Genomic DNA, 16,197 nt, shown 5'->3' on the forward strand with positions numbered 1-16,197 from the left:
GAGACAATAAGATTGGCACAGGATAGAGTAGGGTTAGGGCTATTGTACATAGGGTTGCTGTGAGTCGTGGTCATCAACTCAACAGCATATAACAACAATATCTACTCCATGGGGAAAGATAGTCTTCTACGTGTTTTACTGCCTCTGAAAAATCCACTGGAGCCTTACCTGTCAGTTCCAACTCGGTTGTACTCAACAAAAATATTTAATAATTGCTTATTTCTTTCGCTTGACTAGGCTAACAGGCTGAGTTTTTTTCCTCACATTGTACTGAATCCATTGACTGAAAAATTTACTACTTCTATGAGTATAAGATGTTAATCTGACTTCCTAAATTCTTTGTTGCTTTTAAAGATGAATTTTTGTAGTTATAATGACACAAGTATATGGTTATAATTGGTTGTTAATTAGGCTAGTTTCTATGCTAATAAATTATTTAGATATGTTGGTGAATAACACTAATAGAGGCATGTTTTAAAAAGACAATAAAAGGCAGTAATGATTTTAGCATAATAAACTTTTACTAAATACCAATTGAAAGAATAATTAGTTTTCCATGTAGAAAAAGAATTAAGATTTAACAAAATTTTTAAGAAAAAAAAACAAGTTTAGAAAACACAAACTTAACAAAGTTTTTCATTAGCCTAAAGTAAATTGGTATGCTGTGAAAGAATTTTGTCTAGTTGAAAATTGCTTATAATCAAGGAATTTATGTATTTGATAAAGTTAAAAGATTTTAAATAAAAATATAGATTTGAAAAAAATTATATTGTTTGGTAATAAATATGGTATCATTACTAACTCTTCTCCAAATTATTTATTAGTAATATTTATGACTGTGATATTAACACATACATTTTTGTGTAATTTTTCTGTGAGTTCTTTTGACTTTGGTTATCTTGTTGCCATGTACATAAAGAGAAGAACTACATAGGTTGTAACTTACATAATTAAAGACAAGAAGAACTAAAGAAATATGGGAACGAGAACTTTTTAAAATCTAGTTTGAGAAAACACATGAACTTTATAGAGAAAGTAGAAATTTTTGAAACCTATTTAGTATAAGCCGTGCCTCCTATCTATTTCTAAATTTTGTACTACAGAATGGAATTAGCCCGACCTATTTGAACGATATAGATTTGAGCCCTTTATTAAGAATTTTATAACCTTAATAAAATCACCTAACCTGTACACTTTAATTTTGTTGTGTTATTAAAATGCAGATTTCTATTTTTCTTACATAATGTATTTGTTCTCTAAATATAAACTGGTCATTTGACAATAGCAATTTTAATTCTTGTTCTACAGATAGTCCTTAACATTGACTGTGTTTGGTTTCTAACAAACCATACTTTGACTGTCTATTTTTTTCCTCTATGTTTGTTTTAACATATATCTGTAAATTCCTATGCAGTGTTTCCAAACTCTGAAGACAAAAGTTGGATTTATGTAGATAATTCACCTGAAGTCAGAATTAACTTAAAACCAGTCTTTCAGAACAAATCTTCATTAGAAAATAGAGGCTGGAGGGAGGGATTGTATAACAATTAAAGAATTTTTCTTTTGCTTTTCAAAGGGAAGAGCGAACTGGGAGGGAGGGTTTGGCAGGGAGAAAAGTACAACAAAGAATGAATGGAAATCCAAAGTCTCCGTAAATTTTCATTAAAATTAATAATAATAATAATAATAAATATTTTTAGAAAAGAGAAATAGAGGCTGTCTATAGTACACCTTCTTTTGGTTTTGGTAAATTATATTTTAATTGTGATTTAAACAAAGGTTTAAGCCCAGAAAGATTAAGTTTTCACTCATTCATTGTTGTGCACTTTCTATCTCTTCTCCCTCCCCCAGTCTACTTTGCGATACTCCAGATTGTTGTCAACTTAAGACCTTTTTTGATATCTGTATGATACAATGAAATGTGAAAATGCATCAAAAGCTTTACAGGATTTGACAAAGATACTTTCTGTGAATGATAATATGTGACATAAGTTCAGAAGCCTGATTGACTTCTGTGTATGCTGATATTGGGAGATATTTGGAGCAAGTTGAATTTAAGCTTGACAGTGAATAAGAATACAGTTTTTACTTACACACGTAGAACTGTTGAGGGTAAGAAACTGTACAAGCCAAAGATAGTATAGAGAAACATGGGAAACTGTTAAATACAGTGTTTTTATTTAATATTTTCTCATATTAAAAATTTCTGTTAAGAGTTTGTATAGTTATTTTATAATCATTTGCTTAATCTCAAATTACAGCATTTTACATTTTAAGCCATCTCAGAAGAATGTTATTGTGATTACACAAAACCTTTTCTACTTTAGCAAATGATACATTTTGTGCTTTAAATTCTTTTACTTGATCTTTAATACAGATCTGCAAAAGAATGTATTATAGTTCTTATTTTATAAAAAAGAAACCGTTTCAGAGAAATTAATCTGTTTCCAATGGTTTATCGGATTGCATAGATAAAATTTAGCCTAAAGGAAATAAAGAAATGAAAGCTTTGAATAAACTCCCTTTCAACTTTGTTAGGTGAAAGAATTATTTCTATAAGACTGTATATTTTAAGTTGTTGTTAAATAATATCATAAGGATCTTGGAAAAAATTAAAATACATTTTAACCAGCTCAGATGCATTTAAGCATATAAAGTTTATTTATAGGAATTTGTTTCAGAGTTTGCTTTCTTGTTATTTTTTTCACCCAGCTTCTTTTGTGATGGCTGTTTATATTCATTTCTGTATTTTGATGCCATATTTAGAATTTCTCATGTATAAAATGATTATGTCATGAATTATTTTAAAATAATGTAAGAAATGTTCTGCAGGTTCTCTGTATTCCTTGAGAGTAAAACAAACATTTGTTCTTGAGGTGACTCAGAGTCATGGTGACAAAGTGTGTGTCAGAGTAGAACTGGGTTCCATAGAGTGTTTTTAGTAGTTGTGTTTTTGGATGTCTTCTGAGATACCTCTAGAAATAGAAGGACTTGAGCTTAAAGTCGTTTAATGAACTGACAAGGGTGTTAACCATTAATGCTTTCTGGTACTAACACCCAAGCGTCATCCCTTTATAATGTATTTTTACTTAAATTTTCATGTAGTGTAACTTTACTTGAATGCTGTACTTTACACTAAAATATTTTAAAATATCTTTCCTTATGTTAAATCACTGCAGGTATGAATGAAAGCTCATTTATTTCAAAGCGCCCTTCTACTTCTGAAATTAACAGTGTTAATCCAAAAAAGCCTAAACCCAGTGAAAGTGTCTCTGGAGCAAATTCCTCAGCCACATTCTCCTCGGCAGCATCTCCTTCATTGCCATCTCCTCAGGTTATGCAATCAAAAGGTAAATGTGAAATCTGACATAAGAAAAATTCATACTGTTACTACAGAAAGTTCACAAATTGTGATAAATTTTTAAAATATTATTAGTGGTAAATTAAAATAAAAAACCATTTTGGTTTCTTAATGTCCTGAATTTATTTTAGGTACAAATACCTCATCAAATCAATCTAAAAATGGAACACCTTTTCCAAGAGCATGTCCGAAGTGCAATATTCATTTCAATCTTCTGGACCCTTTGAAAAATCATATGAAGGTAATACATTTTCAAAATGTAATTAAAAATTTTGCAAATCTCTAAAAATAGAAATTTTATTTTTTTACATAAATGCTGATTTGTCCAAATGTTAATAAAAATGGTCTCATTAATGTTTTTATGTAACAGGTTAAAGAAAGCATCTATAATGATTATCTTCATTCAAGATTTTACAATTCCTTTTTAATTACCAGATTTTTATTTAAAGGAAAAGAATGTATTAATCAGAATATTTACCAGATCATGCCATTCTTCAGGCTTCTTATTAAATTTATATTACGTGTATAATCTTACCTATAACTTAAAAATCTTGCTTACCATTTCACTTAAAAGGTTTTGCTATTAGTGTATCCTTTCTGTGTAAAGATACTCCATATTGTTTTTGCTTGCTCAATATAGATAGGCAGAAAGGTGGAAAGAAGACAAATCAGTTTTTTTAATTTCTTATTTCACACAGTTATTTACCAGTATGCTAGCAATGAACAGCTGAGATTTAAAATTTAAAAACTTGATGCAAATTGTTGTTTTTTGCCATTGAGTAAGAACCAACCTGTAGCTGACCCTCGAGCAGGTTTTGAGAGACAATAAATTGCATTGTAGGTGATTATCCATTGCTTCTTCCATGGAGCATCTGGATGATTTGAACTGTGTGCCTTTGGGATTGCAGTGCAGCTTCTTACCACTAGGTCACCAGAGCTCCAAAGTGCTCCAGTGCTTATATACATTCCACCAAAAATACTGAAACACCTAATAAAATATGTGCCAAGACCATTTGATGAAAAACTTCAAAACTTTGATAAAAGAAATCAAAGATGTAATTAATGAAGAAGTCTCATGTTTATGATATTAATAGATAGACTTAATTTTATTAAGGTGCCAACTTTAATAATTCAATTTATAGACTGAACCCAACGTCAGCCAAAATCTCTGAAGTTATTTCACGTTCCTTAAGCTGATTCTAAAGTTATATTAAAAGGCGAAAGACCTAGCCTAGTATACAGTAATGAAGAACAGTTGGACAACTGAAACTATTCTATTTTGAAACTTAATATAAAGGTACAGTAATCAAAGCAATGTAATGCAGCTGTAATCAAAACAGCAATGGCAAACACATAGACACAGAATGGAATCAAGAACTCCTCAAAAATTAATCCATCTATCTATGGTCAGCTCATAATTTGACAAAGAAAGAAAAACTATCAAATGAGAAAATGACAACCTCTTCCAGTAAATGGTGCTGGCACTACTATACTTCTGTCTGCAGAAAGCCAAAGCATGGTACACACCTCTTACTATATAAAAAAATCAGCTCAAGGGGGATCAGAGACTTAGAAGTAAAGCCCAAATCATAAAGATCATAAGAGACAAAGTAGAACCAACTTTAGAAGGCCTACCTCATGGTATTAAAAGACTGACAAATACAGCCAGAGATACACAACCAGAAGAGGATTAAATTGATGAATGGGCCCTTCTAAAGATTAAATCCCTGTTGTACATCAAAAACATTTTCCAACAGAGTGAAAAGAAAACTTACTGACTGGGAAAAACATTTGGAAATACCATCTCAGACAAGAGTCTCATAAGAAAAGTTTACAGGATACTACAGGACATCCACAAGAGAAAGACTGATAACACAGTCACAAAATGGGCAAAAGACATGGAAAGACCTTTCACAAAGGAAGATATTCGGATGGCCAACAGACACATGAAGAAGTGCTCCAAATCATTGACAGTAAGAGAGATGCAAATCAAAACCACAGTAAGATACCATCTCATCCCAGTATCAGTGGCACAGTTTAACAGGACAATAAGTAATAAATGTTGGTGGGAATGTAAAATGGTATAACCACTCTGGAAGGCAGTTTGGCATTTCCTCACAAAGCTAAATCTAGAAATTCCATGTAACCCAGCTATTCCACTGCTTAGAATATACTCCAAGAAAATTAGAAATGAGAGACACCAATGTTCATAGCAGGGTTATTCACCATTGCAAGATCATGGAAGCAGCCCAAATGTCCAACTACAATTGAGTGGATTGAGAAATTCTGGTATATTCACATGATGGAATACTATGCAGCATTCAGTAGCAATGATTTTGAAAATCACTACATTACTTGGGAAGAACTGGAGTGCATTACGCTGAGAGAATTAACTCAGTCCCATAAGGATAAATACTGTGGAATACCATTATTGTAGAAATAGATAACTGGTAAAACGAGTAGGAGGATTCAAGTGTCGAAGGATAGGAGTAGAGGGGTAAGGATGGTTAGCAGGGTAATCATAGATTTGCACAATTTTATGGGTAGAGGGAGGGGTGGGTAAAAGAAATGGGAAAGAATCAGTGTGAAAAACAATGTATATGAATTTTGTAAGCAAATCAGTATAAAATAAAAATTTATTCAAAAGAAAGTAACAAAACCACACACAGTGTGATGTCAGTGAAGAAGCAAACAGATCATTTTAACAGAATAGTTGTTATTAGGTGCCATCAAGTTAAGTAGAGTATGACTCATAGTGACCCTATGAACAAAAGATCTGAACCCTGTTCTGTCCTGTGCCATCCTCACACTTCCCGACACACAACAGCCTATTGCAGCAGTCACCATGTTAATCCACCTGGTTCAGGATCTTCCTCTCCTTTTCTGACCCTCCACCCTTCCCAACATCATATCCTTCTCCAAGGAATAGCACCTTCTAGCAGCATGCTCAAACTATGTGATGGAAAGCCTCATCATTCTTGCCTCCAAAGAGCACTCTGGCCGCACCTTCTCCAAGGGGTATCTATTTGTTGTCTTGGATGTTCATTGCTTTTCTCCAACACCACAGCTCAAAGGCATCAATTCTTTTTCTGTCATCCTTTGTCGTTGTCCAGCTCTCAAATGCATAGCAAGTAATTGGTAGGACTATGGCCTGAATCAAACGCACATTAATCCTCAAACTGACATCATTACTCCTCATTAATTTGGAAGGGTCCTTGACTGTAAATTTTCCTACTGCAATGTGTCTCCTTATTTTCTAACTGTTAGTACCAAGGATGTTAATTGTGGATCCAAACAAGGTGAAGATTTTGACAGTTTCAATTACCTCTCCATCCATCATGATGCTGCCTATCGATCCAATGGTAAGAATCTTTGTTTTCCTGACATTGAGATGCAGTCATGCTTACTGGAGGCTGCATTCATTGATGTTCTGCAACAAATGCTTGAAGTCTTCACTCACAGCACGAATGTTATGTCATCTACATTATGCTGGTTGTTGGTGAGTCTTCCTCCAGTCTTGATGCCACACTCCAGAATAGAGAGCCTAGGAATAGACCGACACAAACTTGATCAGCTGATTTTGACAAGTGAACGATGGCTATACAATGAAGAAAAAACTAGTCTCTTCAACACATGGTGCTTGAAGATCCACATGCAAAAAAACCCTTAATCTCGACATGTTTCTGTGATTCTGACTTGTACTGACCCTGTAGGATTTTATTAAACTTCCCCATAGAATTTTCTAAAGTGAAGTATAGATTACCTGCTCTTTTCTCCCGAGTTACCTGCTGATAGATTCAGAACTCTAACATTTTGACTAGCAACTGAACACTTAACCATTATGCTAACAGACCTCCAAAATTGACTCAAAATAGTTCTAAATAAATCTAACTGTAAGATGTTTAGAATATGTTATTGTTGTGGACCCTCAAGTCAGAATCTAGTATACCTGACCCTCTACAGGGTAGAATGTTTTCAGAGGCGTTCAGTAACACAGGAGGAGATTGCCCATGTTTCTCTCATGGAGCAGCTGGTGGGTTTGAATTGTGGGCTTTGAGATTGCAGTGGAGCTTTTTACCACCAGGCTATAGAGGACAAATTCTTGATGATGATTTCTTTTACATAGCATGAAAAGCATAGTTCAAAAGAGGGGGGGAAAATGTTGCAATTCACCAGAATTAAAACATTGTGCAGAAGACACGGTTCAGAGAATGGGGAAAAAACTACAGAGGGAGAAGCAAAACCCCTCTGAAGAATTTGTACCAACAATATACAAAGAAGTAATAAAAATATACAAGTCAGCAAATATATATATATATATATATATATATATATATATATATATATATATATAAATATATATATATATAAATGTAGCCAAAACAAACCAGTTACAAAATAGATACAGAACTGAGCAGAAACTTCACCAAGTAAGATGCATTGATGGAAATTAAGAATGTGAAAAAATATGTTCAAATTATAAGTCACTAAAAGCAAACCTGACTGAAAATTTATTGTAACTGATGGCCATCCCATGAAGCATTAGAAAATTGGAAAATAAAGCAGCAAGAAATAACATACTTATTAGAATGTCCTAACATGTAAAATGCTGATATCAAATATTCATGAGTATATGGAGCAACAGGAATTGTTATTGCTGTTTAGAATGCAAAGTGGTAACAGTCACTTTGGAAAATTGAATGAAAGTTTTTAGAAAGCTGAACATTATGCTTACTATTTAGTCCAGTAGTTATTCTCTTCATTATTTACCTAGACAAGGTGAAAGTGAATACCCATATAAAAACTTACATATCACTGTTTTTAGCAACTTTTATTTATAATTGCTTAAAATTGGAAACAAGCAGATTATTTTCAGTAGCAGAATGGATGAAATGGTACCATACTATGGAATATTACTTAGCTTTATAAAAAAGAACTACCAAATGATGAAAAAACTTAAATCTTAAATACATACTATTCTAGTGATGTAGTCTGTAGCTGTGCTGCTAACCCAAAGGCTGTACCTCTTAGCAGTTTGAATCCACCAGCAGCTCTGAGGGAGAAGGATGGACAGTCTCCTCCATGCAATTTCTAGGCATGGAAAAACAGTGTAAAATCAGCTGTTAGTTAGTTTTGACTCAGTGGCAATTAGTTTGAGTTTTATTTTGATGAAAAAGTAGCCAATCAAAAAAGCGACATATTCTATGAATCATACTTATATGACATTCTGGAAAGCTCAGAAATATAGAGATAGTGAAGAAAGTGTTATGGTCTGTAGGGAGTTGCACTGCTAATCCAAAGCCCGTACTTCTCTGCAGGTTTCAGATTCATGAATGGCTCTGAGTGGGAAAGATTGGCAGTCTTCTTACATGCAATTTGTAGATTCAGAAACCCAGCAAAGAATTGACTATAAATTGTTTCTGACTTAGTAGCAATGAATGAGTGAATGTGATGAAGTCAGAGAATTTGACAAAGGAAAAACGAGTATATAGAGAACATTTTTCCGATAGCAAAACTCTTCTATGTAATACTGTAATAGTGAACACATAGCATTAAGCATTTCCCAAAACTCAAATCACTAAGAATGAATCTTAGGATAAACTATGGATTTTAATTACCAATAATATCTCTATAGTGGTTTATCAGTTATAACACATGTACCACAGAAATAAGAGAAACAAGGCTAGACAGGTATTCTAGGGGGGTAGGGAGTATAGAATATTCCCTTGTTGGATACAGTTAGAAGTATCTGTAGAGTTTTTCTGTAAACTTAAAACATAAAATATGTTATAAAAAGGATTGTGTACTATTTTCTTGAATATTACATGGAATCTTTAAAATGAATATATATGTTCATGCTTAGGACATGAAATTTTTTACTTACCAGTCAGATTTAGCTTTTTTTTTTTAATTTCTTTTTCTTATGTTTTGTGTGCATGATCAGTTATGGATTTCAAAAAAGCAAATCTACATCTCTCATTTACCAGTATTTTCTTTCGTATATTGTAATTTTGTCCTAAGATTGTTGTTTGAAATAAGTCTGTCCTGGAGAAAGAACAGCTGAGGTTCTCCTTACAGGCAGGAATGGTGAAAGTTGGTCTCACATAATTTAGGCATGTTGTCTCCAAGGACTAGAGAGGTGAGTCCTAGGAAGAAGACATCATTCTGGGAAAGGTGTAAGTCAGAGAAAAAGAGGAAGACGCTCAAGAGTAATTGACATAGCAACTATAAAAGTGAGCTTGAACATACTGGAGATCGTGAGGAAGATGCTGGAGAGGGCAGGATTCAGATCTGTAGTTCCTAGGGTGGTTACAGTCAACTCAGATGGCATCCAACATTCATAACTATGTTGTGAATACATTCTTGATCATTTTTACATGGAGTGTCCTTTTTTTGTTTTAATGTTAGTTCATTTTAGTCTAAATTCTACTTTGATAGCAGACTCAAACAACACTTTCTTACTACTTTTATTTCCATCACAAGTATTTTTTTCTATACCAAATGCAAACAGTATTTTTTACATGTTTGAATATGTAAAAAACATATATTCTATTGTATTTTTCCATACCAGACATTTAATTTGCTTGATAATAATGTATGGGTTTCCCCCCCTCTTTTTTTTTTTTTTTTTTAAAAACACCTAAAGTTTATTAGATGACAGCACACACAGGAGACGCAATTAATTAGTCGAGGAGCCTACTGTCCGTTCCCAAAGGGATCATCCTAAGAATTGAGACCCAAGAGGCGAACCCCGGCAAAGGCCTGGTCTGCCGCTGTGTCGCTCGCGGTTAAAAGGGCCGCCTGCAGCGGGCTGGGGCCCCAGTTATGCGCAAACTCATGCTCTTGCGCAGCAGCATAATCCCCCCTCTTTTATTGGTTTGTATACAAAATATACGTTGTGTTTTACTTTTTCCTTCTTTTACATTGTTTCATACATGCATTCCTATAGGAAACAGTATTATTTTTACTTGCATAGGATGTTGTTGTTGTTATGTGCCCTGGAGTCTCTTGCGACTCATAGTGACCCTATGCACAGCATCCCTAAACTCTGCTCTGTCCTGTGCCAGTTGCACAGTCTCTGATACACCCATCCTGATTACCCTAATCACTGACTCAATCCACCTCATAGAGGGCCCATCGAGTCCCTTGCGACTCATAGCGACCCTGTGTACAACATCCCTAAACTCTGCTCTGTCCTGTGCCAGTCACACTCTCTGATACACCCATCCTCATTATCCCAATCACTGAATCAATCCACCTTATAGGGGGCCTTCCCCTTCTGCGCTGTCCCTCCACCCTACCAAGCATGATGTCCCTCTCCAAGGACCTGTCCCTCCTTGGAACATGTCCAAAGTATGTTAGATGGAGCCTCAGAATCCTTGCCTCCAAGGAGCAGCCCGGTTTCACCCTTTCCAGGATGAATCTGTTTGTTTTCCCAGCAGTCCATGGTACCCTCAATACTCTTCTCCAGCACCACAGCTCAAAGGCATCAATTCTCCTTAGTCATTGTCCAACTCTCTGATGCATAACAAGTGATAGCAAAGACCATGGCCTGTTTCAAACACACCTTAGTCTCCAAAGAGACACCATTGCTCTTCAGTACTTTGGAGAGGTCCCTAACAGCAAACTTTCCCATGGCAATACGTCTTCTAATTTCCTGGCTGCTGGGGCCAAGAGTGTTGACTGTGGAGCCAAGCAAACATAGAATAGTCCTTTTATTTTAAACCTTCCTGAATCACTTTATTTAGGAACACTTCTTGCTTTCATCAAAGTTGATTTTTCCTTTGTGATTCAGTATGGAAATCTTTTCTCCCTCAAATAATTTACTTAAACTTACTTATTTCATTGATATGATAAAGTCATTTGATCTTGATTTTATCACAATTTTTAGTTACCATATTTTTTGAAAAGCCTTGTTCTATTATTATTTGTGTAGGTGTGCCTTAGAATTTTAGGAAAACCATGGTTTTTGCTTATGTAATTATTTGTATAATTATAATGTTATATAGTTCCAATAGTTTCATTCCTTTGGTCATTATAGTTCTTTATTTTAATACTGATTAAAAATAACTTTACCTTCTTGTTGTTGTTGTTATATGCCATAGAGTCACCTGTGACTCATAATGACCCTATGTGCAACAGCCCTAAACCCTGCTCTATTCTGTGCCAATCTCACTGTCTCTGACACACCTAAGCTCGTTACCCAGTTACTGAATCAGTCTTCCTCATAGAGGGTCTTCTCCTGCGCTGTCACTCCACCCTCCCAAGCCTGACATCCCTCCTCAAGGATTGGTCCATCCTTGAAACATGTCCGAAGTATGTCAGATGAAGCTTCAGAATCCTTGCCTCCAATTAGAAGCCTGGTTTAACCCTCTCTAGGGTTAGGACAAACCTGTTTGTTTCCTTAGCAGTCCATAGTATATTCGGTACTGTTCTTTAGCACCACAGCTCAAAGTCATCAATTCTCCTATCATCCCTAGTCACTATGCAGCTCTTCTCATGTATAGCAAGTGATTGCAAAGACCATGAACTGTATCAGGCGCACCTTTGTCTCCAGAGTTACATCATTGTTCTTCAGTACTTTGGAGAGGTCAGACTTTCCCATCCCAATGTATCTCTTGAACTTTACCTTAACGAATTTATAATTCATTTCTGCCTTCTTTGTTACCTAATTTTAGTTCATATTTGGATAGGACTTTTGTTTTTTTTGTTTTGTTTTTTGGTTTTTAGGACTTTTTGTATTTTTAAAAATACTCATTCATTTGGTACCTCTAAAAAATAATCCTTAATATATGAACTTCTCAACCACGTAATCTTTTTTTTAAATGCAAACTACTATTTTTAAAACTTTTACAAAAACCGTAAACCTACATAGAAAACAAAATTTCCGTATGTTGTACAAGAGTGACTGTGAATCAGAGTCAACTTGTCAGCACCTAAATTTCAGTGACCCTTATATAATAATTTTCTTTAAGTTACTTTCTTGGTCAGTTTTTCTGTTGAATACTTTTTCTCCCTTAATAAATTTCCATGCTAGTTCATTCTGTTTTGTTGTCTATTCCTAGTTGTCATTGATTTATCATTTAGCTCTTTTAAAAGAATCTGGACTATTCAAATATTTCAGCTAAAGTATTTAATACAATATGTAATTAAATAGTACTGTGAAACCTTTTTGTTTTTAGAATATAATCTCCAGAAATATCTAAAATGTGCCAACTTAGGCATTTCTAGAGAATATGGAATATACTTTGCATAATATGCCTCTGTACATTGCTTATGTCAAAGATAGAAAATCAAATCCCAGATACGGTTCAGAATAACTTGTATCATACCTAGTAACCATGAAACCATGTATAACCCTTTCATTACGTTTGATAAATTTAAATACCGTTTTATGATTTTAACCTCTGAAGTGTTTTGGAGTCGTGTGTCTTCCCCCCCTCCCCCAATGTATCCATGTATAGGATGTCTGGCATTGAGCTAGAGGGAGTTGGGTATCTGAGTAAAAGAGAAAGAAGTCCATTGACTTTATATTGCTGTATTGCTGTGTTGAGAGGTTATTGTATCAAGTTTTACATCCTTGAGGAATGTTTGTATAAAACTTTTGTCTACAGAAAGATGAGGCTTATATGTATGTTTATTGTTTTCTGTGTGTTATTGGAACTGTGCAGTAGTTGAGATTAGGCAGGATTCAAGTGAATAAGTTTATTTTCAGGCACCATACAGTTTGAGCATGTGTCCTTGAGTTTATGACTATACACACACACACACCCCTTACATGTTTTTTGCTGGTTTCTTCTTAATAATTTTATACCAAAGAATATAGAAGATATCACACGCATAGGAAGACTGGATTGTGTTATCATAGTCATTGACAGTATGCAATTCAATATACTCTGTCATATGGTGGCATTAAATGCTGTATTTCTTTATTGCTTTTAGTATTGTTAACAGTTTTACAATGTGACATTTTAACAACAGGGCAGATGTGATGAGTTAACTGTCCTTCGGAGTCATTCACTTTAAGTATCTTTCTGTGGGCCTGGAAATCCAAAGAAAAGGACAACCTTTGTTCCTTGTCAGAAACAAGTTAGAAATCATCATAATGCCCAAAATATCAGGCTCTGACAGACTGGAAACCATTTACCTAAGAAGGGAGCCAGAAGGTAAAGAGAAGGAAGCACTAAAAAGAAGCAGACTTGACAACAATTAATGTAGTGCAGGGTGCCTTATGTGTTACCTTATATTTTGAGAAGTTTCACTTAAAGTAATACAATTGTTAAGATAAAAGAAGTTTCTTCCATGCTTCATGCCACCTTTCCTGTCACCAGAATCCATAAGGCCCTATGTGTACCAAATAATACCTAGTTCCTTTATAAGTATATGAATGCTCTCCTATTGCTGCCATCATTATATATCAAAGTAGATTTTTTCCAAAGTAGATCTTAAAATAATATTTTTGACAGTAAATATGATGTTCCTTCTCAGTTTGCCATACATAACAGATTATGTGGTTATCCATCTTAGATTGACCAATAGCAGTCATTTCAACTCACTAATACCAGGAGTAAATTCCAAAGATACATAATATATAATGTTCCATTTCATTTTTTACAACTTCTAATTCTCCTAGATTTATATTTTGCAAGTTACACATTCTGATAATTATTGAATATTTGCCACTGTTTCTTCTCATTTTGAATTGTGCTACATAAGCTGAGGAAGCTGTCAAAGCCTGCTCTCCATCCACATAATTAATACCCACTCTACTAGGGGAAGTAGCTCATCCACAGTGATATGTTGAGTGCCTTTCTGCCTTAGGGGCTTATTTGCTGGCTTATATCTGACTGTTTTTGGTATTCGTGTTTTCACTGATAAATTACTTAAGAAGTGGACTACCAACCATGTTTCCTAATATGGTTTAGTCTGGAAGCCCTTCTGAAATCTGCCTACTGTGACCCTGTTGGTGATTCCAACATTAAATCAATATTGTTAGCAACCACAGAATGACAAACTGATATTGTTAGATTCTTCAACTCATAGCAACTTGTATAAAACATATTTAAACCTTGCCCAATCCTACAGCATCCTTAGAACTGCATTGTGCTCAAGTTCATTGTAGTCACTGCATCAGTCTGTCTTGTTGAGTATTCCTTTCCTCCAGCCCTTCTCCTTTCTAAAGTATGTTGTCCTCTTCCAGTAACTGACCTGTCCAGATATTAATGATATTCTTCACTTGTTTCCACGTGCCATTGAATCGTCTTTATTTGGATTAGGCACAAATATGACAATTCTGTTAATTGGTCAGAAAATTGAAGAAAAGAAGTTCATCACCATCATTTTGCTACATTGACAGACTGTCTTTTGTGTTCATTCCAAAGAAAGGTTATCCAGCAGGATGTGGACTTTAACAAATAATGTCACTAATATCACATGTAAATAAAATTTTGCAGTTGTTGTTAATTGCTGCTGAGTAGAACAACCCTATGAACAATAGGCTTAAAGCCCTTCCACAACCATCACCGTTTATCAAAGTTTACAGAGTTTCTAGGGCATGCTATTTAGAAAGTGGAACCCATTCCTGCTTCCAATTTTACAGAAGATAGTTAAAAAATTATTACAATAGTTCATCCATAAGGAACTGCCAGAAATCCAAGCTTGGTTCAGAAAAGGACATAGAATGAGAAATATTGTTGCTGAAATGGGATGAATCTTGCCTGAAAGCAAAGACTGCCAGAAAGATGTTTATTTGTTTTTTTGGCTATATAGAGGCATTTATCTCTCTGGAGTGTAACAAATTATGAATAACATTGTGAAGAATGGAAATTCCAGAACACTCATTTGTGTTTATGCAGAACCTGTACATAGACAAAGAGGGAGTCTTTTCAACCATAAAAATGAAATTGATAGCAGAGTTTAAATTCAGGAAAAATATGCATCAGGATTTTATCATTTTACCATACTAGTCTGATGAGCACATATTTCAAGAAGCTAGACTGTATGAAGAAGGACACGCCATCAGGTTTATAGGTAGACTCATTAACAGTCTGTGATGAATATATAACAGTCTGCAGTTGACCTACTTTGCTTGCTAAAAGTGAGTAGTACTTATGCACTTATTGATGAAGAACAGAATACAGCCCTCAGTATGGATTATTCCTCAGCATAGAACAAAAAAATCCTCATAGCTGGACCAAGAAGCAACATCTTGAAAAGCAGAGAAAAGAGTGTCAAAAATTTCATTGTATTTGGATTCCTGATCACCCATAGAAGGCAGCAGTCAAGAAAATCAAACAACATATTCTTTTTAAGGTGTTAAAAAGCTAAATATCATTCTGAGGGTGAAGATGAACCTGATTGTAGCCTTGATATTTTCAGTAGATGTATTCATATAAAAGCTAAACAGTGGGTAAAGGAGATGGAAAAAGAATGCCATTTTAGAATTATACTTTGTGGATGAAGGATATAAAGAAGAGTGAACAAATCTGTTTTGTTTTTTTATTTCTTTTTTTTTAATAATTTTAATGAACATTTACAGAGAATTTGGATTTCCATTCATTCATTGCTGCACTTCTCTACCCGCCCAGCCCTCTCCTCCTGCCCTCCAGCCCTCTTTTCTCTTTCAAAAGTAAAAGAAAGACTCCCTCCCTGGTACACAATCCCCCCACTATGCAACCTTAATTGTGGACTCTTGTGATAACCATAATACCCTATCATACATTGCTTTTAAATTATTCAGTCCCTCATCTGTTTCAGTGCAGTATACACAATTTATCCAGTTTTTCTCAGTCTTACTCCCACCCTGATATCAGTCCCATTTTACAGCAGTGGCACCT

The 16,197-nt window shown here is 34.6% G+C and overlaps 1 protein-coding gene across 1 annotated transcript in view; it reads left to right on the forward strand.

Annotated features, from left to right (window-relative positions):
* LOC102870185 (zinc finger protein 280D-like) overlaps window positions 1-16,197 on the forward strand; it is a 124,209-nt gene that overhangs the window by 47,140 nt on the left and 60,872 nt on the right. The window contains 2 exon segments of the mRNA XM_006894532.1: window positions 3,180-3,350; window positions 3,493-3,602. Of these exon segments, the coding sequence (XP_006894594.1) occupies window positions 3,180-3,350; window positions 3,493-3,602 (281 nt within the window).

The sequence above is a fragment of the Elephantulus edwardii genome, unplaced genomic scaffold (genome assembly GCF_000299155.1).
Source record: "Elephantulus edwardii isolate Elephantulus edwardi_28Jun2011 unplaced genomic scaffold, EleEdw1.0 scaffold00145, whole genome shotgun sequence".
Taxonomy (NCBI): domain Eukaryota; kingdom Metazoa; phylum Chordata; class Mammalia; order Macroscelidea; family Macroscelididae; genus Elephantulus; species Elephantulus edwardii.